Below are 22967 nucleotides of genomic sequence, written 5' to 3'. Positions count from 1 at the left end.
ATCAGCATCTTTTCCTCTGCTGAGTAGCCTTCCCATATCCCTTACCCTCCCATCTTACAGTTATAGTTCAACTGAGAAATCTTGAGGTGTAAAAATAGTGAGTCAATGAGGCATAGAGACACAAGATGTTCTGAATGGCAGGAGTGGCATCCAAGAGTGGCCAGATTGCTTGGCAGATCAGAGAGGAAGATTTTGCTGTCATAAAGATAAAAGGACACACATCAAGAAGGTGAATAATGTTCAATTCCTGGGAGAAGTATTCAAAGCAATAAGGACCTGAGTCTTTCAAAATGGAGCCAATAGGGAACTCTTGTGAGAGCAATGATCATGGAATTTCTAAGAGTGGTAGGAGGTCCTCAAAGGATATTACATTTTGTTACCAAGCTGTCATGCAATAAATATACCTCCTTTTCCTTTTGGAGGAGCTACAACCAGCAGTCACTAATGCTGCTAAAAAAAGATGATGCCCAAGGAGATGTTAAAGAACCATCAGTTTATAAGTCTTCACAGAGCAGAATGGAGTCAGGTGCATACAGTGGGAAGCCTAAGAAACTGAGCAATTTATCACAAAACCAAGTCCTTGCATCTATACTAAAAATATCAGAGGAAGAGCACTCACTGGGTTGATACTATCAAGTTAGACCAGATCTAAAGAGACAGTAAGAATAAAATCTGTGTCTAGAGATGTTATTATAAATATTGATTAATAAGCACTTCTTTTTTGACTTCAAAAACCAACTTCATTAGCCACATCTATAAAAGTATCTGAGCATTATGTAGCCTTTTCCCCTGTCCTTCAGGCAATTTAAGTAATGGGTGTTCACTGGAGCTTTTCATTCACTTGGCTTTGCTATTTCTTTCATGGAATATCTAAATACTGTAGAAGACTTCTTGCAAAAGGTTAACAGCTAAGGACCATGCCCACATAGTGATCAGCATCTCCTGATCCTTCAGAGATGAGACCTGTTTAGTACCATCACTGAGTAGGTAAAACAAACAGGGCAGGTGCAGCTTCTTGCTTCAACTTAGAATTGGCTTTCTTTTACTGATTCTGTTCAGAGCTCTTAAAAACTTTGCTCTTTGTCACCCATTCTCCTTCTCCAGGGTCCCTGTTCCATCCGTGGCTCACAAAGCAGAGTGGCAGGATCTGTTCCAAGCCATGTCTAAGTGTCAGTGCCACTTAGCAGGTCCCCTTATGGGATATGGTCAAATGTTAGTGCATTTAGTCTCTTTGTCACATTGACACCAGCATTCTGGTGCTCCCCTTAGTGCAAACTCCTCAGATGAGCCTAATCAGTTATTTAGAATCATAGAATATTTTTGGGTGAAAGTGACCTTTAAAGGCTATCTAGCCCCTGCCATGAATAGGGACATCTTCAGCTGTATTGGGTTGCTCAGAGCCCCATCCAACTTGGCCTTGAATGTTTCCTGGGATGGGGCAGCCACAACCTCCCCATACAGCCTGTACTGGTGTTTTGCTATCCTTATCATAAACTGCTTCTTCCTTAAATCTAGTGTGAATCTACCTTCTTCTAGTTTAGAATCATTGTTCCATGTCCTATTGCATCAAGTCCTGCTAAATTCAGCAGGATTGTATCCCAGCTGCCCAGCATGTGCCAAGCCCTTTCAGAAGCTCACTTGTACTGTCCATGATAGTGTGGGATTCTTTCTGCATGAGTCCTCTTCAATTTTAATTTCCTATATAAAAGTCTGCCTATTTTCTTTTTAACAAGGAGACCTTCAGAAGGATCATTTGCATTCTTTTTCCTTACCTTAATTCTTTAATTCAGATGGCAGCTGAGAGCAGTACATAGGTTTTGACTTGAAGCTTTTCTTACAACTAAACTGAACTAAAAAAGTCAGACAGATTTACTTAGTTCAAGGAAAGACTGTCAGGAGGTTTTTCTCCACAGTTAAGAGGCGAGTGGGCAGGGCTGTTTTTACAGACGGCTTTTGAGGGAAATACTGCCACAAGCAATGAACTTGAACGTCTCTATGTTCTGATCTTTCCTCTTATTCTTTTGTCCTTCATCTGCCAGCTCAGGCATTTTCTGTGTGTCCGTGTGTTTGATCATGATGCCCTTAGCTTTTACCTGGCATTCTACCAAGTGCTCTGTCTATCCTGGTACAAGGCTGCCCTGAGGTTGTTTGACATTAGACAGGCACATTCAACCCAAAATGGACGAGGTACATTTTGCTTTATCCTCTCTTACTCTTAAGCAAAAAGGCCACAGCCAAGGCTAAAGACAAGAGACTGTAGCACATCTGCACTTCTAGGCACTTATCAGACTGAGCAGATCACAGATGAATGCCATGAGAATGTAAAAATCCCTCTGCAAAGGGATTATCACATTACTACAATTATTCTTCTTATGTCTCTGTAAGGAGGTGATTCTTATTTTGCAGGTGCAGTAAAGAGACATGAACAGACCAGCTGACATGACTGGTGTCACATGGAAAGGCTGTAGAGATTATTTTTCATTAATAACATTCTTCCCAATGAATTATAACTTTCTGGATTTTTGTTCTGTGGAGCTCTGTTGAAGTTTTATCCTGAGGAGAAGGATAAATCCTATATATATGTATATATATATATATATATACCAATAAAATATTAAAGTGGTAAGTTCAAAAATATTTCTAATGTCAAATTAAAATATTTGTTATTAATAACTTGGCTGAGGATGGCTAAGCAGTCATGATAACCATTATCGCACACATTGAAACCTTTAAACAAGAATGAGGTATGTGGGAAGTATTTTGAGGAGCAACAGAAATTATTCAGAGTGAGATTTCCCATGTCACCTATCCTCAGTTAAAGCAAGAACATACATTTCTTGCAGAAAAAGTGGGATTTAGGATGCATGGAATTTTCTTCTCACAATGAAAAATGCTTAACAGAAGCAGTATTTTTCCCTTATTTCAAAATGCAGAAAACATCTGTGACTAAAGTGCATTGGAAGGACCAGTGTCTAGGTTGTGAGACACTGGATCAGAGTTAGTATTAAAGACAAATCTTTAATGTACTCCCATGAGGTGAAATGGCTTTTGTGGAATTTACTTTTCTGGCTTCTGTTCTAAGGCTTGAATTTTGTTGACAGTGTGTCAAATTTTATTTGTCTCTGAGCAATAGGAATGTAAAGGCATCAGAGTGCCCCTGCCTGCTTTGCCACTGTGGCCCAGATCTTAGCAGAAAGACTTATTTAATTTTCTTGGGAATGAAGGGTAACTTCACAAAGCAACAGTGTAAAATTGTCTGATACACCATCTGGCCTCGTAAATAGCATTTTGACAATGATTTGGTCTTTCAAGCAAGTTTTTATGACAAATAAAAAAAATTAAAAGTCTAATTAAAGAAGAGGAGAAATGGAGACTGCTTTTCCTTGTAAAACAAGAATCTATACAGTGTTATGTAACAGTAGTGAAGGACTAAACAAACAAAAAACCAAAAACCAGAGGCAATAGGTGGACTCTGGTAACAATTTATTGAAAAGATGAGACTCAGGCTACAAGAAATTGAATTTTGTTTAACTGCAGAAAACACTCTGAACTAGCAGGCCTGGACTGATGGAATAAATCTCTTCTATTAACATGAGAGATAATTTTATGTAAATGTATTTGGAGACCTTCTAGCAGAGCTGAGCATCTTAGCAGTACCACTTCTTTGCAGGGTAATTGCATTTAGACCAAGGTCAGCTGAAGGAAATAGCTGACTAAATTAGCATTAACCAGGATCCTGGGGGGCTTGGGGCATTGTAGACACTCAATCTTGTCTTCATAAAGGACATGTTGACACTAGAGAAGCCAGCTGCTTCCAATGCACTGTGTTTTATTCAAGTGGGGCAGATTTTATCACCCAGGGAGGTAGAAGATTTGAGACTCATCAGAGACAGTCTGGGCTTGAGTTTTCTTCCAGTTTCCCTCTCTATCTCTTTTAAATGGATTCAGATTCATGCATCTTGCTCCATCTTCTTTTTACTGCTGTGGGTTGGGAATGATGTCCCCTTAGTGGTAACATCTTTCCTTAAAGCATGGAAATAAAGCAATGCTTACAGTCCTCAGGAGGGTGGGGATGCAGCTGGGTTTGCTGACAAGCTGCTTCTCTGAGAAGAGACAGCCTCCAAGTCCATGAGCACGTAGGTGTGTTTAGAAGAGTTGGATGAGTGCTGGGAAGCATCATCCAGGATAGAAACTGAGTCTCCTTCCAAAGGTGGGCTGTCAAATGCATTTGCTACAGCTGCCAAGGTGAGAGGAAACTCACTGTTTGCCCACCTTGTGCTGGTGCTTGTAGAAGTAATTGTCAGTGACATGTAATGGAGCAGATGCTTGTGGATATAAAGCACATCCCCAATTTACTGAGCCAAGGGTCTAGGCCAAGCTGCTTGCACTGTTACTTAGAACTTTAAAACTGCCCGGACGTGTCTTGTTTGTAGGGCAGTAGGAGAGGCACCTGCAACATGTATGTTTTTCTTTACTTGCTTTGACCCCTTAGAAGAAAAAAAAAAAACAGGTGGAAGTGTTCTTCTTGGATTCACAGAAATGTATGATCTTGTTCTTATTATTTTAAAATATTTGCAGTTGCACTGTTTACTTGAATATGTGGTACAGAGCATCAATTCTTTTGTACTCAGGTGTTAGTATTCATGAAAGAGTTTGCAGTGATTCCTTGTCTTCCATAAAATATTCAGCTCATTTGATGAGAAACTGAGAGAAGGAAGTTTCAAACCCACTCTGGTCTCTCTGAAGCATGGAAAAGAAGATGGGGCAGAGTGGAGCAGGTCATGAAAAAAACTGGGAAACGAGAGCCCAGGTTCTGCTGTTAGCTCAGAGATGTGCTCAGACATGTTCACTTTACACAAAAATTGCACTGCAGGTGGTGACCTGTTGACTTCATTGGGGTTATTCCAAGCATTGACATTTTTCCAAGGATATTCCATGGCATCTTGATTATTTTGAGTTATGCTCTACCTGTGTGTTAGAGAGTGATGTGCATAATACTGTACTGGATTCTTGTTTTCCAGTTGTTACATATGGAAAGCTGAGTTAGAGCCCTTAATGGGAGAAGCAAAAGAAATATTAAGGATGTTATTCCCCTCATTGGCCCTATCCCAGAAAATGTTCAAGGCCAAGTTAGATGGGGCTCTGAGTAAAGCAGTCTAGTGGAAGGCAGGCAGTTTGGAACTACATGGTCTTTAATATCCCTTCTAGCCCAAACCATTGTAGAATTGTTGGATTATTAGCTCCAAACTTGGTCCAAGTCTTTTCCTACATGACTCCTAAGAAGTCAGTGATGATACATCAGAGAAAACTCAGTGATATAAAAATAATTTCCAGTATCTAATTTTCTTGTGACCTATTCCAAAATTACATGTGAATATAGTCACATCTCAGATTGCAGACAGATTTTGGTATCGCTGCAGTAACTTTTGATAATATTGGAGCTCTCCATTTAGATCAGAAGGAATTGTTTTAAGACTCCCTGGCAAATGGTCTGTTTGCTGTACTGTGGAACGTAAAAATTGTGCAGCTTTTATTAAATAGAAGTTATGCTTTATCTCCTTGCATTATACAATCTCAGATTTTTAGGTGGACTGTAAGAAAATAACTGGCTCTTTCCCTAATGATCTGTGTTTATGAAATCATCTTTACAAAACATTGCAGAAATCATCCTTTGCCTCAGTGAACCAGCAAAGCACCATTGCTCCGTTGAAGTGCAGCTGGGATGATTTACTCTAGCTGAGATCTGGTTCTGCACCTGGAGAAACATTGGCTTTCAATCTCTGCTCTCCAGCAGGACAGCACTTAGAAAAATTATTCATTGGGTCACGTTAGCACACTGACACTACAATTTGCTGTTGCTGCTCAGAAAAATAGTTACCTTCAGCCAAAAATTGGGTTCAGACACTCTCACAGACATGTGATGTTTTGTCTTTATGGGAAGCTTCTAAGGTAGCAATGTAGTAATGACTTAGAAGTCTGGAAACAGACTTTGGAATGAGAACCAAGAATATTTGTCTTTGGCTTTACTGCAGGTTTTCTGACTGACCTTGGACAACTGAAAATCATTCCATGTTTTATTTCCTCTCTCTGTAAAATACCAATCTGGCTGTATTAATCAGTGTTTGTAAAGGTCCTTGAAATCCTTAGATAAAAGAGCATATTACAGATCACAGAGTAGTTGGAATAGATGTAGCCTATAAAATGGTGCAATCTACCAAACTTGGGAAGAAAAAGAGGGGAAGAAAAAGCCCATCCTATTAGTGTGCTCAGCTCCACAGGCAAATTGTAAGGAAGCTTTCTGAACCCAGCAAATTTTCTGTCATGGTTTTCCCAAATGAGAAAGAAATGAGCTGCCAAGCTTTGGTCAGGATCTTCTGGGGCTTTTGTGCCTTAAATATGTCCATGTACTGCATGGTAATTTTCAGCTCTCTTTGATTTAAAAATACACCTTGCTTTTAATTAGGGCAATACTGTTAAAACACTACTGGCTGTTAGGAAAAGGTTCATCACTCAGAGGCTGGTTGGGCACTGGAAGAGGCTCCTGATGGAGTGTCATGCCACCAAGCCTGCCAGAGTTGCAGATGTGTTTGGACAACACTTTCAGGAACATGGTATGATTTGAGGGCTGTTCTGTGCAGGGCCAGGAGCTGGGCTCAATGATCCTTGTGAGTCCCTTCCATCTCAGGAGATTCTGTGATTGTGTGAAATTCCGGTGTGATGTTGTAAATCCTACAGAAATTTATACTTAAGGATATGCTGCAGCAGTTGCTTTCATATAATAGGGTAATTGTAAACCTCACTTTGATTATCCAAGGTTTTTACACAATGCCTGAGAAAGCCTTCAAGGGCAGCATCCCACCATCAAAACACATGGTATGACCTCCAGCTTTACAGGTTATAAAGGCCTTGCCTTTCTAATCCATAGGAATTCCTAGCCACATCAACAGAGGAAGAAACTGCATTTGTCCAAAAGACTTACTGTTTCTTATTATTTTTCTCTTTCTTGCAGACATGCATGTGTGATTCGAGGCCAGGTGATGACAGCAGATGGGACCCCTTTAGTTGGAGTGAACATCAGCTTTGTCAACAATCCTCTGTTTGGATACACAATCAGCAGACAAGATGGCAGGTAGGATGTCTGTATGGGATTTACAGTGTTCAGGCAGTAGTAACAGCATTATTGCCATGACCACTAAAGAGAAACTCTTTCCAAGAGCACGTTTATTATTCATGCCTTTTGAAGATGTTGGTGCATTAATGTTGGTTGTTTTGGGGCTGCATCTGGCTGGTGACTGATCCCCAGTTCTGTTCCTTGCTCTTCAGTTCCAGGGCCAGTCTTGTTCAGTGCATTTATCAATGGCCTGGATGCAGGAGTTGAATGCACCATTAGCAAGATGCTGATGGTACCAAACTGGGAGGTGGTCTTGATGCTCCTGAGGGACAAGAGACCTTGCAGAGGGATGTAGGTACATTGGAGCATTGGGCTGTGATGAATGGGATGAATTTTAAAAAGTCAAAATGCTGGATTTTCTGCACCTGGAACAAAGTAACACCAGGCACAAGTATAAACTGAGACAGGAGTGGCTGGAGAACAACCCTGCATGCAGGGATCAGAGGGTGCTGGCCAGCAACAGCTGAATAGAAGCTGTTAGAGCTGTGTGTCTTGCAGCCAAGAGGGCAAACCCCAACCCAAACACAGCATGACCAGCCTGTAAAAAAGGTGGTTGTCCTGCTGTATCCAGTGTTGGTGTGGCCTCGCTCAGAGCACTGCATGCAGTTCTGGGCCCCATAATTTAAGAAAAGTGTTCAGGTCCCTTAATGTGTCCAGAGGAGGGCAAGAAAGTAGTGAGAAGGCTGGAAGGAATATCCTGTGAGCAGCATCTGAGGACTCTGAGTTTTTCTAGTTCAGAGAAAAGGGGGCTTGAAGGGTGTCCCCATTACTTCCTAGAGCTTCCTAAGGAGCAGGTGTGGAGAGGGAAGTACTGAGCTCACCTCCTTGGTATCCACTGATAGGACTCATGGGAATGGTTCAAAACCGGGAGAGATTTAGACTGGACATGAAGAAACATTTCTTAACTGAGAGGGTTAAACACTGAAGCAGGCTTCCAGTTAAGCAAACATCCCTGTTGAACTATCCAGAAGCCACTCACACCACCTGAGCTGGGACAGGGGTCCCTTTGCAGCCACACTCCACACTCACACAGTCACACCAGGGTTCCTCACCCACTAGACCTCAGGTGTCCCATAGCAGTGTCTCGTGTCCAGATCCCTAAAACAATTTAATCTTGGTACAATAACTAAATAACAAAAGAGTCCAAGCTGCTGCCTGCAAGGAGGGACCCTGGACAAAGGAAACCCTAGACTTTTAACCCTCACAGTCTAAGCCTGGGAAAGTCTGGAGTTGTCAGCTCCTGTCGTCTCTCCTTGTGGCTACTTGGTAGTTCCCTGCCTCTTGCCTCAGGCTTTGGCTTGGCCTCCTGCCCCCCAGGGAGCTCAGCTGCAGCTCACACTATAGATGCACACCAGGCTACCAGCACCAAGTGTAACCTCAGCATTCCTAGAGGCATTCAATGTCCTAAGCCTGTCAGTGTTTTAAGAGGCATTTGGACAATGCCCTTAATAACGTGGTTTAATTTGATCAGCCCTGAACTTGTAAGGCAGCTCAACTTGATGATCCTTGTAGTTCCCTAACAAATGAATAGCCTCTTCTCTTCTCTTCTCTTCTCTTCTCTTCTCTTCTCTTCTCTTCTCTTCTCTTCTCTCTTTCTCTTCTCTTCTCTTCTCTTCTCTTCTCTTCTCTCTCTTCTCTTCCTCTCTCCTTCCCTTCCTTCCCTTCCCTTCCCTTCCCTTCCCTTTCCCTTCCCTTCCCTTCCCTTCCCTTCCCTTCCCTTCCCTTCCTTCCCTTCCCTTCCCTTCCCTTCCCTTCCCTTCCCTTCCCTTCCCTTCCCTTCCCCTTCCCTTCCTTCCTTCCCTTCCCTTTCTCCTCTTCTCTCTCTTCTCTTCTCTTCTCTTCTCTTCTCTTCTCTTCTCTTCTCTTCTCTTCTCTTCTCTTTCTCTTCTCTTCTCTTCTCTTACTTCTCTCTCTTCTCTTCTCTTTCTCTTCTCTTTCTCTTCTCTTTCTCTTCTCTCTCTTCTCTTCTCTTCTCTTCTCTTCTCTTCTCTTCTCTTCTCTTCTCTTCTCTTCTCTTCTCTTCTCTTCTCTTCTTTCTCTCTCTCTCTTCCCCTTCCCTCTCCCTTCCCTTCCCTTCCCTTCCCTTCCCTCCCTTCCCTTCCCTTCCTTCCCTTCCCTTCCCTTCCCTTCCCTTCCCTTCCCTTCCCTTCCCTTCCATTCCCTTCCCCTTCCCTTCCCTTCCCTTCCCTTCCCTTCCCTTCCCTTCCCTTCCCTTCCCTTCCCTTCCCTTCCCTTCCCTTCCCTTCCCTTCCCTTCCCTTCCCTTCCCTTCCCTTCCCTTCCCTTCCCCCTCCCCCCTCCCCACTCCCCCCTTTCCTTCCCATTATTTATTATTATTAATTTAGTGATACCACCTAGAATCTTTAGCCAGCAATTTGGTAATGCAGTGCCCATGCACAGAAAAAGATGTCTCCTGCTCCCAGCAGATATATTCTTGTTAATTCATGTTGAAATTATTAGGAAGTCATTAAGATTACGGTTGTGTTAGAGGCAGAATCTCAGCAATCATGCTCAACCAAGACAAAAGCAGTGCAAATTGGGAATGTCTTTCATCTTATCTTTTGTTTGTTAGTGCTAATTGGCTCCCTTTCTTTTAAGAACAAAAGCGTAACAGAAGGGCTTCCAGCTGCATACGCTCTACATATTGACTACTAACCACTAGCACTTGGGAGAGGATTTATGGGTTTTAGCACCTCTCTAATCCACAAGTTTCATTTGAGTTGGCCAGAGAAACAGAATTGTAATGAAAAAGAAGAACATGTGCTAGACACGTGTGCTTGATGATGTCCGGTTCACACTCAGGGGTGTTCACACCTACTGTTACACTGGTGGGGACTGGGAGGCTTTCCAAATGATGCTCCAACCCTTCAACGATATGACAATAAAATGCAGATGATAAAGAGACATTCCAGAAAGAGGACACCCCTGGAGCTGGTGTCTTCTTATTGCCACTGGCTTAGGCATTGCTGCAAAAAGGAGAAAATTTGAACATTTGTGCTTAAGGGTATCTTTGACAACCTTACTGAATCTGCTTTGTGGCAAAATGGGATCCAAACCACACTCTCATATTTAGCTTGCTGTGTATGGATCAGCACAAAATCTGTATCCAGTAGAACAGATAAATATGACTAAAAGATTGCTGGACAACAGTGCCTGTCATAACCTTTTGTTCTGTCTGTCTGTTTCCTTGTGTGTGTAAAACACCCAACTGCTGCATGTAATTATTAATTTAGATTACAAATACTTTGAGGAAAGAAACCATCTCTTTACATTGCAGTTGTGCTGGACCTAGCACAGAGGGGCCCTGTTGTAACTGGACCTCTAGCCAGCAAACATGAAAGCTAAAGGGACAGAGCATGGAGGTAACTGCTGCCATCCAGGCTCCAGACCTTTGTAATATTCAAGCAACTATTTCTTTCTGATTCTTCAGTGGTGAGAGGTAACCCCCCCCCATGCTACAAATCTACTTCTACTGGCAGTTCAAGCTAGGGATGCTCCTTCCATGCTATGTGCTTCCCAAAGTCCAGCTGAGCAGGGGCACAGGGCAGAAGGCAATGCAGCCGGAGCATCAGTATGCTCCACCAGGCTTCGGTGGACTCCTGGTTCCTTGGAGTGGCTGCCAGCCTCCAAAAGCTAAATTAGTTTCAAGGAGCTCAGGGCTGCAGCTTGCTGACTCAGCCCCCAGCAGATACCCAGCTCTAAGTGATAAAAATGACAGAGATCAGCTGTCTCAGAGCAAGGAATCTGTGACCAAGTGGGATTCATCCTAAAGCTGTGATTTCTGTAGGCAACTGGTGGGAGTCAGTGTACCCCCTGACTCTGTGGTGTCAGCTCTTCTGATTTCACTTTCTTCACCTTCCTCTTAAGGCAGTCTGCTTCTACAGAAACCTGGTGCACAAACATCAAACAAATTATCCAGTTGCAGTGCTGAGCCTCCAGAATAATGAATATACCTCCCAACTTGGCTAAGGGATACATGCAGGTATTTTGTCAAATGAACAGGCACATCAGTGCATCTGTGTACTCTGTAGGTACTCTGTGGACAAAAACCACTTGTCCATAAATGGACAAGTTAAAGAACACCAAAATTCATGGAACCCAATGGTTTGGGCTGGAAGCAGCCTTAAAGATCATCTGGTTCCAACTCCCCTGCCATAAGCAGGGACAACTCCCACTAGACCAGGTCACTCAAAGTCCTTGAAATCCATCCTTGAGTCCAGTGACTTCCTCAGTGGTCTGTAAATTACCTTGAACTATATAAGACCATTCAAGCTAAAACTTGTCAGGCCAAAAAATGTTGTCAGACATCCTGATTTCTAATCCCAGCCTCTGATTTAGTGGGTACAATTAGGTGCATCTCTTGACTTTCCCAGTCCAATGAACCAGCCAGTGAAAGAGAGTTAATATTTACTTGTGTTCCTTACTGATTTTTCTAGTATTTATTTAATGCCATATATAAAGCACTTTCCAAATCATGTAAAGAATTCATGCTGTTCCAGTTTCTATTATCTTTTCTATGGGTTTGAGTATTTTTTTTAATAGGGCATGTCTCATCAGCTTTTGTACAGCAAAGTTTTCATGTGATTGGGTCAACTTTGTTTTAAGGAATTGATGCTCTTAGACAAGAAGCAGGTTCTCCTGAACTACAGTAGCAGGCTGCATGCAGTCCAGAGCATTCCCAGTCATAGAGGGTCATCCCTCCCATCTTTAGTGTCATTCTGGTTTGGAGAATAAATGGGAGCACACATGCAAGCAGTTACCTTGTTCCGGGGGTCATGAGATAACTGCATAAAACTCAGCAGGTTTATTATTAGGCATATTCACCATAGGAATATATATTCTTGAAAATGTGCACTGAGTTGCCTTAAATTGATTTAGTAAATCAGTTTACTGATAGCAGGGTTTTAAAGTAAGGGACTTTAAAGATACAATTGCATCAGTTTAGCTAGATTGGTTCCTAAGCTGATTTTGTCACTCCAGGTTTGGGGGTTTTGAGGTTTCTTTTTGGCCTGATAAAGTCTCCAAATGAGTAAGTAAAATTTCAGTTTTAGAATTACAGTGAGATAAATTTTTCACCTCTGTAAGAGGACTCACTTTATTCCAGGTCTCTCCTATAACATTGCTCAGATACAGCCTGAAATAGTGAAACCCTGGTCCTGTTTAAGTCACATTACTTAGACTCAGCAAAACTCCTATAACTTCAAGGCTTGCTTGTGTTTTTAGCCTAATTACTGCACCAGAGACTTTGTTTATATAACAGGGCATGAATTTAAAGTGACAACTCTCAAACTACTCTGTTGTATGCATTTCTGTGTAAAGCAAAGATAACAGACAGTTCAAAGTATCAGTACTGTATTATAAACCACATTTTAAAATAAAGTTTTAAATTTGATTAAAGTGATAGTTTAAAGAGGCTGCAGGTCCTCAGTATCCCTGGGTGTAGGAACACAATAAAGCAGCAAGTAAGTCTCCAGACCTTTTCCATATTGCATTCAGCAGCCTTTGCATAGCTTTTTCAGAAATACCAAAAACAATGAGCTTTCAGAGAAGAGACATGAGAAAGGGTTACACTTTCCTGTGGGGTTTTTATTTTTTGAGCTGATTTGGATAAATAGATAATTTCATCCTTCGGCTTGTCTCTCCAGAGTCTTTAAAGAAAAACAACAAAACAACTGTACGACAAGTATGATTTTTATGGAGTGGTAAAAAATACATCAGAGATGAGCAGCAAAAACAGAAATAAAATTATCTTATTTCTTCAATCCCAGGACAGTTTTCTTTTTGTTAAATTTAATTTCACTGAGAGAAACTGGGAGGTGTTTTCCGTTTGTTTTTTTTCTGCTTGATTTTGGGTTTACCTTTTGTTTAGTTCATCAAGATAACTTGAAAGCTGCACCCTGGGACTCTGGGAAAACCAGCTTGTGAGCAACACCGCTTGCTAAAAAATACTGCATGGTTCTGTTTTCACAGCTGCTGGAGCCTGACATGGAGGTGGTGCTTTCCTTTTTGCATCCTGCTTTGGGGATGCAGGAGAGGCCAAGACATTTCCCCCCAGCAGATTCCATCTCTGATCCAGGCTCAGTGAAGCCAAAGGGATGAAACAGAGGTGTTTGCAAATAAGACCTCTTCCAACTTGCCTAAAAACTTGTTGAGAATCATTTGTAATGTTTATTTCCTCCCTCCTGTTGGCCTGTTCAGTGCCTGGATCCATGCAGAGCAAGCATCTCCCTCCCAGCTGGAGTTGCCAAATGCTAATTGACTGTTAGAAACATTCACATCAGGGTACAAACGTTGTGCAGCTTTGCTGGCAGGAACCAGCAGGTTACTCCTGAGGCTGCAGCAAGCCAAGCTCCATAGGTCTGGGAACATGATGCCCCAACTCAAGTGGTAGAATAAATATGGCTTTGGCTTTTTGAAGTGCTTTCCACTTCCTCTCATGGACTCAATTCAACATTCTTTAATGAATAACCTTTTCATAATTCTATTTCCTAAATGGCACCTCAGTCCATAAACCATGAAATAAAAAAGGTCCCCCCAAAAAATTCCTTGACAAAGACATTTTTTAGAAACAGTTCATGCCCATTGTTGCTCCAATCTGAAAGCCTCACAATTAATTTTAAAAAATAATTTTTAGATAGTTTTTTCACCTTTCTTGCCATGTATTTACAAGGTGCATCATCTGGCTTTGGGCAATCAAGAGTGTTTCAGATCCCAGTTCTCATGCAGAGACGCACTTAGGCTCGTAGCTCTTTAAGCACATGAGCAGCTCTGCTGAAACCAGTGAACCTGATCACATGCATAAACTCTCAGTGAGAGTGTCATACAGCAGTACCAAGCATGAAAGTGAGAAACGGGGATGAGAAAACTTTCTTTGCCTGAAGCACATGTTTGGCATTGCAATCTGAAGAGACAGTGAGAAAAACACAAAGGAGCAAAAACAAGAGGTCGTCAATTTCTGTTGAAATCCTTTCCTTTCTTACTTAACACCTCTTTTTTGGGTCTATGCATAGTGGATATATCCCTGTGGTACTTGATAAAATCTGTGACAAAATGAGAAGTTTAAATACAAAACTAAGAAAACCACCAGAACCTTATCCCAACATCTTTACATCCAGAGGATGAACATTTTCCTAATCAAGGTTACATTCTTTCACACAGCTCTGGAGGGCTGTCTGTTATCCAACACTAACACAGGCAGATAAGCCACTTGGCAGGAGGCAGCTTAGGGTGAAGTCAGAGACCACAGGCAGTGATTCATCTGCACTGCTCTAAATGTTTAAGAGTCAAAAAAGATGATGTCCAGAGTGCTTTGGCACACAGACACCCTGCACTGTAGGTATTTCTAGTAGACTAGGTTCAGTCCATAACTGTGCTCTCCATGTTCCCTGGGTTGCATTAGGCATTAGTCAAGTTAGCGAGATGCCAAGAGACAATTCATATGGGGATATGTCAGAGAAACCTCTTTCCAAATAGTTTATTTCATCACGTGAATTGGTCCAATCTGTGCATTTGTTTGGATAATCACAACTTAAAAAAAAAAAAAAAGAAAATTAATATATATGGCCAAAATAAGTTGGTGCTAGAAAAGCACCAACAAAGATAAACATGTTTCAAAAAAGGGATGGGTATGATTTCAGTATACATGAGGACAAAGAAGCTGGACTTCTTTGGACTCCTGCCTTGGACTCCTGCCTCCAGCACTTGCTGTTACTCAGGTAAACTATATTTGGTCTGCAGATTTTAGGTTCATAAAATGAGACTGATGACATTTCTTGCAGTTATTTTTCTGGGGTCCTTGCTAGGCAGTTGAAACAAACAGATGGGGTAGTGCTTGCACTAATTTTGTATTCCATCTCTCAAAACAGCTTTGATCTTGTTACCATTGGTGGAATCTCCATTATCCTGCACTTTGAGCGGGCTCCCTTCATCACCCAGGAGCACACGCTGTGGCTGCCGTGGGATCGCTTCTTTGTGATGGAAACCATCGTCATGAGGCACGAAGAGAACGAGATCCCAAGCTGTGACCTCAGTAACTTCGCCCGGCCCAACCCTGTGGTCTCTCCTTCTCCGCTCACTGCTTTTGCAACTTCCTGCTCAGAGAAAGGTCCTATTGTTCCTGAAATCCAGGTATGAGCCGTTTGAGCTGAGGGACAATTAGTAATAAAATCATAGAATGGTTTGGGTTGGAAGGGACCTTAAAGATCAGGTAGTTCCAGCCCCCCTGCCTTGGGCAGGGACACTGTCCATTAGACCAGGTTGATCAGAGCCCCATCCAACCTGGCATTGAACTGGATTGGGGCATCCACAATTTCTCTGGGCAACCTCTGCCAGGGCCTCCTCATCCCCATCTTCTTTCTGTGCTTCTTTTGACAGCTTTGAGCAACACAAATGCAACTGTTCCCCTGCTCTCCTAACAATAAGCACTCATTTGATACCCCATTTTTCAGACATTTGGCAGGAGCACTCGCTCCCAGGCACTCGCTTTACCAGATTTCTTTTCTCCTATCCCTGAGAGATGGAGGCAAAGCGCTTGTGGCTAACACATGAGCTGGGACCCTTGTGTGACCAACAAGCCCTTCCTTGGTCTCAGCCCTTTGGTATTCAACATGCCCAGCACCAGGCTGATGCCCTTCTGGCTGATGCTCTAATGCCTGTCTTCTGTTCAGGAGCAAATTCCACCCTCTGGGCACTATAAACCTTGGTGGTGGAGTGTTGGAGTGAACTTTCTCATGGTTGGAAGTCATACCCCCCCACTCTACTCAGCTGCTGAGACATTCAGTCAGCCAGCAGGTGGGTGAGAGGGGCCAGCCTGCAGAGCACCTCAGTTTTATTGCATTTCATGACATTTGGAATAGATGAGCAGAGTGAGAGGGTTACCTTTAATTTTTATGAGTAAGTATGAGTCAGATAAAGAACCTTAACAATCTGCTGTGGCTTCAAAGTATTTTGTCAAATGGAAAGTTTTGTTTTAAACTGAATAGTCCAAGGAACTAAATTAACAGTTTTCCTTAAAAATACTAATTCTGTTGAAAGACATGGATGTAGCAGCATTCAACTTTTGCTACATTGGACAGGCTGTTCTCTGGATTTTATATGCCAGCATTCAGCATGTCCTGAGTATTGCTTTTAGTGACAATAATCTGCCAAGGAGGAAATGATAAGAAGTGTAGAGACAAACTGTGTGCTTCCAGCGTGACTCCACTGGGGTTGCAGTACCATTAATGAGAAAAGAAGTAACTTTATACCTTCTAATTTTAATAAACCAGGTGCTAAACCCAGCAACCAATAAAGCTAGTGGTCTCTTTACCTTTCTCTCTGGACCAAGTCTTATGATCCTTTCTCACACTAATTTACAATTATGGTCCCCATGTTTGTCCCAGCATAATTACCAATTAAGTCCTGTATTTTGTAAAGTCCATCATATTATAAATTCTTGGTTCAGAATCTTGGTTTCCACATCTTTTTATGAAATAAACAAACATCATGAAAGGTCAGTGCTGCTTGGGAAAAAGCAAATATCTCATACAGTGCAACTATGATCATAACCTCAGTCATTATTTGGTACCACAAACACCTTCCAGTAGACCAAGCTGCTCAGAGCCTCATCCAACCTGATTTTGAATGTTTTCAGTGTTGGGGCATCTGCCATCTCTCTGGGCAACCTGTGTCAATGTTTTACCACCCTCATCAACGATATTTGGTGCCATTTGAAATGTCCTGATGATGTCCTGCTTGAACTTCAGCTGCCAATCCAGAATGATCCCCCTATCAGTGTCCTGCATTATATCTTCTGGATATCCTTGTGAATGGCAGATCACTTGGACATTCCAAGTCCCATGAGACACTTGTAGTGATGGAATCTAATACATAAGAAAGATTAATTTTAAGATTATAAAGAGTTCACATGCAGTTGTCTGGATATGTGCCAAATATCCGAGCTCCCATTTAAGTGGACAGAAATCTAACCAGTACATCAGTGGAGCCTACACATCACTTAAGCTGACCACCCTGAAGCTTTCTGGTTCTCACTGATGGTAGCAGTTAGTTTCCACTTACTGAAATTGATTGTATCAGTTTGATTCCACTGACTGAATTAATGTGTGTGTTCACATCACGTTGTTTATGTGATGTAAACATCACATAAGTTGACATCTGGATTTAGATGCCTTAAACTGGAATTGAATCCCACTCTTAAGTTTACAAGGCAATACCAACCTTCTAAAGAGTCTGTCTGTATCTGCTGTTATCTGTAGGCAAGACCTAAAAGAGCAGTTCAGAGCAGACACCTAACTTAGGTTCTTAAATTGACATAAGATGACTCCCATACATGATGAACACAGTGCTTTTCCTGTGTGCCATATGTCTGAGCTAAAACCTGTAAATCAATATTCCACCTCAAATATTGACAACTGAATGTTAGCAGAGTTTGTGGTGCAGGAGTTTACAAGAGAATCTGATTTGTGGTGGAGTCCTGACTGTACTGCAGTTCAGAAATGGACTACTTTTCATTTCTGTACTGGATGTACATACAATAAAAATTAACCTAGCTGTCCATTCCCGCAGCTGCATTTTATAATACACAGTTCTTAGTAGGGAAATGTTAAATATAAAAGGTGTAAGCACATAGCTGGGAGGAGGTGACAAGCAGATAGCAGGGCTGGGAAAGAGGTTTTGACAAGTGGGTAGATAAGAACCCCATGAGCTCCAACAAATAAATGCAGAAATAAATGCAGTGCTCTTTACCTGGATGCATTCAAAAAACCTAGTAGTACATTTTTAATATTTTATTCAGGTGCCTACAGACAGATTTGGGGCCATTCAGAATGCCCTGAAGTGCCCCTTCAGGCCTCCAGCTGTAGCTTCAGAAAGGTGGAGATGTCAGAAAGGTCCATGTCAGAGTTGTCATGCCCTTGCAGAAGTTTTGGATACCATAGAGTGTTTCAAAAGCACTGATGTCTATGTTAAGGCCCCTGAATCAGACTCAAAATGGTTTTCCTTTTTAAAATTTTCTCTGAGCATCTTACAAAAAAAAAAAAAAGACATTGACTGTTCCTTGCCTGTCTGCTGGCAGAGTGAAGAGTATCTGTAGGAGACATGTGTAACCCAGCACAAAGAAACAAGATTTCCTACCTTGTCTCATGCAAAGAGTAGAAAAATTGCTACTAAGACAAGAACAGATTCTCACCACAGAGAAAGAGAACATGACAGTGAAAATTGTGACCCTGTGTAAATCCCCAGTAAGCCTGAAGAATCTGCTCTTCTGCCTGCCTAGCCTTGTGGCTGGATCTTTTTAAAAGAGCAGATTATATTGGTTAGTCTGGGATAAACTCTAAGAGTCTTTCACAAGGCCTGCAGTCACAGCACATGAATGTATCTGGGCCAAACAGCAATTATCAAATAGAAATAAGGGCACAATTTAGCTCTTATTACTTCTAGCACATTCAGATTATTTTAAAGCTTGTTTTCCCCCTTTTCTCCCTCTGATATTCTACTGAATTATACACCCCCCTTCCAGTGCCATGTTTTGTTGCTAGTTTGTCACAACTTACAAACTACAAATACATTTTGAATCGCCTGAATTATTATTTGAACCCTCTCTTCAAGCAGATACCTTTAAACACAGCCCCTTGTGCTGCTCAGTGCCTTGGCAGTGTTGGAATGACCTTTTCTTTGGAATGGTGGACAGCAGAGTTAGATCACGACAGAGAGAAATAATTACTTATGACAAGGATCTGAAGCAGGCTTTCTAAATAGTATCTCCATGACAATTATTTGTGCCTGTTTTTATCCTAATGGGGTTACATATGAAGACAGATTTGATACAAAGGACCACCTTTACTGCAGTTTGGCTGAGCTCATCTCTGGTTGAGCCTGGTCCCCATCCAGCTTGTTGATGATCTCATAAAATATATTTTTAAAATCCTGGGTTTTCCCAATTCTGTTATATTTCAGCCTCCTAAGCACTGAGATATGTAAATTAGAAAGACTGCATTAGAGAAGGTAAATATTTATGAGCACAGTGGAATGGGGCTTTAACTGCTGGATGTGTCTGTTTTCAAGTGCTGCAACACTCTGAGCCTTTTAGTTGTCACTTTAAAAAGTGTTGGGCCATGGATAACATCTCAGAAGAGGTGTTTTCAGGGGCCAGATTATGAGATTTGTCATTTTTGATAGCACTAACCAGAAAACCTGTAAGAGCTGAGCAACTCACTATGCCGAGGAAGTTTTCTGCTCCCACATAGACGGAGCTGGGTATAGGAGTGACATAACTTGGAAGGCACAAGGATCATGGAATCCTAGAATCTCCTGAGTGGAATGGGACCCACATTGAGTCCAGCTTCTGACCCTGCACCCCAAGGACACCTCAAGAATCACACTGTGATAGATGTGATCCCTTCCTGATGGGTGGATCTCTTGACCCACCTGCCTTGCAGCCTCCCCCGCCCTTAATATTCAGAAGGACGATTATTGCTAGAGATGTGTTTTCCAAGCTTATTTAGGGTCCAGCACACTGAAGAACTTCAGAAGTGGCACAGGAGAGGACTGTGCCAGCTGTGACCTTTTAACACATCCCATAAAGCCACCAGGCTTTCCTGCTAACTGATAAGCTTATACCTTCATTTTTCAATATTCCCCAGAGTTTGCTGGCTTGTGCCAAAAGTATCCAAGTTGGGTGCTTACCCAAGAGTGAAGTTTTCTTGAAAGTGACAATGTTTTTCTCCTAAGATTTTTTTACCAGCATTTTGCATTAAAAGATCAGCACAGTGTTAGGGATGTACTTGTATCACTTCCCATAAGCTTTCCAAGCATTTCTCCATTAAAAAAAAAAAAAAAAGAAGAAGAAGACAAACAAAAGTTTAAGTTCTGGTGTTACTTTAGCAAATAAATTACCTGAAAAATCTCGTCTTTATTGAGACTTTTCAAAGCAGAAAATACTTTCCCTGATGTTTCTTCAGTCTTTTCTGAAGTTTTATACTGTAATGGGCACCTGTTAGATAACTGTCCCAGTCAGTCAAAAATACCCACATTTATGGCTGGGGGAGAATAAAAGCAGCTCACTTAGAATATGGAGAAGTTTGGAAAAGAAAGAGAAGGAAGAATGCAAGGGAATGGAAAGGAGCTGTAGGTGGTAGGTCTCAGGCCAAGAGTTCAGTCACTTAAGTAAGAAGGCAAGGAATTTCAAGCAAGTACCAGAATAAGTAGGAACAAATGTGAAGTCAAAAAATAAGGGTGAGAACACAGATGAAAAAAAAGGCTAGAGGTAGATGGTAGATCAGGTAGAGAGGGTCAGAGAGGAGGTAGGACAGGAGCAGTTTCAAAGCAGGAGAAATGCGTAAGTCAGAGGAGGGAGAGTGGAACCAGGATTCACTAATGTCTTGGAGAGAGTTGCATGTTATGATCAGGACCAGGAAACATCCTTAAGGCCAAGTAGGGTGTGATATTTTACTGGGAAAAGGAAACCAGGAGAAAAAAATTAGAGGCCTCTAAAACCTATTATGATAAAAGACAGAAAATGGAAGCTAAACTGCTGAGCTGTAATTGTCTGAGATGCCAGGCTCTTTTCTCTGTGGGTCCTGGTACTCCTTTTAGGAGTGAGTCTCTTTGTAAACACTGACTTAATGTGACACTTTGTTTTCCTGTTGTGCCGTGTAGCAGAGATGGAGAAGGCAGGAGGCCTTCCTTAGCTTCCAGAAATAAGTTACGTATATGATTTCATACTTGATGCCTACTAGGTGCCTTTTTAGACATGCCTGCCAGAGCTTTTATACAGGTGTGTTTGATAAATTACAGCTTCACTGCCTTTTCCTGTCTGCTCGCTGCTGATTTAACACCTCATGGATTGCTTTTCCACAGGCTCTACAAGAGGAGATTAATGTTTCCGGCAGTAAAATAAAAGTGAGTTACCTGAGCAGCCGCACAGCTGGCTACAAATCAGTGCTGAGGATCAGCATGACCCACCCCACCATCCCCTTCAACCTCATGAAAGTCCACCTCATGGTGGCTGTCGAGGGACGCCTCTTCAGGAAGTGGTTTGCAGCAGCCCCAGACCTGTCCTACTATTTCATCTGGGACAAGACAGATGTCTACAGCCAGAAGGTGTACGGGCTCTCAGAAGCCTTCGGTAAGTGACCCCGGGGTTTGTGCCTCCTTTTGGAAGCAACTAAGTGGCAGTGATAAACCTTGTCCTAGATCAGTATGGTCTGCCTGCAGACACATGAATGGTCCCTGCAGATTTACTGCAGCTCACATTCCCCAGGAGATGAATCACAGAATGGTTTGGGTTGAAAGGGATCTTAAAGACCATTTAGTTCTAATTCCCCAGTCATGGGCAGGGATGACACCCTTTAAATCAGGTTGCCCAGAGCCCTATCCAACCTGGCCTTGAATACCTCCAAGGACAGAGTGCAAGTACTTACCTGTTAACTGGCTCATGGCCCAGCATGTACATCCTGAGCTGCTCCCATCATATTCATACAGAAGGAATTACCTGGGACTAGAAGTGTTTGGCTACCTCTCACCTATAGCCAAAAACTGTCAACACTGCTTTGAAAGGAATCCCTAGGACAGAGCCCTGATTGCCACTGCTCCTTGTGCCTGACCTTCAGGGCTGGTCTAATCTTAGTTTCCTCTTTGTTACCCATTCAAGAATGCCATCCCATACTGGGTGTTTAATGAGCAGAAGTAATGCAGTTCTGCAGTGATTGCTTCCCATCTGTCAACACCCAGTGGACATTCAGTTACAGGTCTTCAACTGAGTCTGGACTAGTCCCTTCAGGCTGCCAGGAAATGGTATCAGCAAAATGGGAGAGATCTCAAATTAGCAAATACAGCTCCTGTTGACAGAAGCGTGGTTCATTATGCCTCATAGCTCAACTGAAGATAAGTCTCTTTAGAGGAGTTGCAGGATGCCTGGGTTTTTAGGAGTAAGAATAGGTGCCTTCCTCCTCTCACTCAGGCTTAGCTGCCTTGAGCAGGCTGGATTATGCACCCTGCTGAGCCTTACCGAGCTCAGAGTCCACACTGAGAAATGTAGCATATCCCGAAGCACTCTGCATGCATGCTCTTTAAGATGCTAGATCACCAGTGGGTCCTGGAGTGCTCCATGAAACAACTCTGCAGCTCCAGACTACACAAGCAGGTCTGAGGACATCAGCATTCATGCCTTCTATGATTCCCACCTCCAGAACAGTGGAAAATATTGACCTTTCATTTCCTAACTTACATGTTTTTCTGATACAATCTGCAAAAGGCTGTGTTTGATGGCGAATCCTGAGTTCTCTCAGAGCTCAGCACTTTTCAAAGACGCTGGTAAACTTGTGAGATCAGACAGGGGTTTTTTCTATCTAGTAAAAAAAAAAATCTATGTAATTGCTTTTCATTTGTGTGGAACTTGCAGTTCTACTCTGCTTCAGCTGTAAAGATTAGAAGAAGAAAAGCAGACCAATGAAAATGGTCCTGCTTCTTCAGAGAAAATTGTAAAAGAATCATTATTCTGTCAAAACCATTATTTTCCTTCTGCTGACAATTTTAAGCAACTCCAGTGTATTCAGTGGAGTTACTCCTGAAAGGCTCTGATTAGACATCACGGCAAGCAAATTTTGAACATTAACCACGACCACAAGTCAACCTGGCTGAGACTGCTGCCTCTGAAGGACTCACTGCCCCATGCATGAATTGCGCAAGTCTTTACCTTCCAAGAAAGATCATAATCAAGATTAGGTTCCTGGCATGCACTCTTTGATAAGAGAAATTAGATAGGAGTAAAATTCTCCCATTTGAGAGTCCATCAGTAGTGT

At 42.1% G+C, this 22967-nt stretch overlaps 1 protein-coding gene across 1 annotated transcript in view; it reads left to right on the top strand.

The window, feature by feature from the left end:
* TENM4 (teneurin transmembrane protein 4) overlaps positions 1 to 22967 on the top strand; it is a 254200-nt gene that overhangs the window by 166470 nt on the left and 64763 nt on the right. Inside the window, exons 14-16 of the mRNA XM_059466032.1 lie at positions 7010 to 7129; positions 15036 to 15297; positions 21025 to 21292. Coding sequence (XP_059322015.1) covers positions 7010 to 7129; positions 15036 to 15297; positions 21025 to 21292 — 650 coding nt within the window. The remainder of the gene's footprint in view (positions 1 to 7009; positions 7130 to 15035; positions 15298 to 21024; positions 21293 to 22967) is intronic.

This window comes from Ammospiza nelsoni, chromosome 2 (assembly GCF_027579445.1).
Source record: "Ammospiza nelsoni isolate bAmmNel1 chromosome 2, bAmmNel1.pri, whole genome shotgun sequence".
Taxonomy (NCBI): domain Eukaryota; kingdom Metazoa; phylum Chordata; class Aves; order Passeriformes; family Passerellidae; genus Ammospiza; species Ammospiza nelsoni.
Note: the sequence above shows the minus strand (reverse complement) of the source record. Positions and strands in the feature narration are given on the sequence as shown.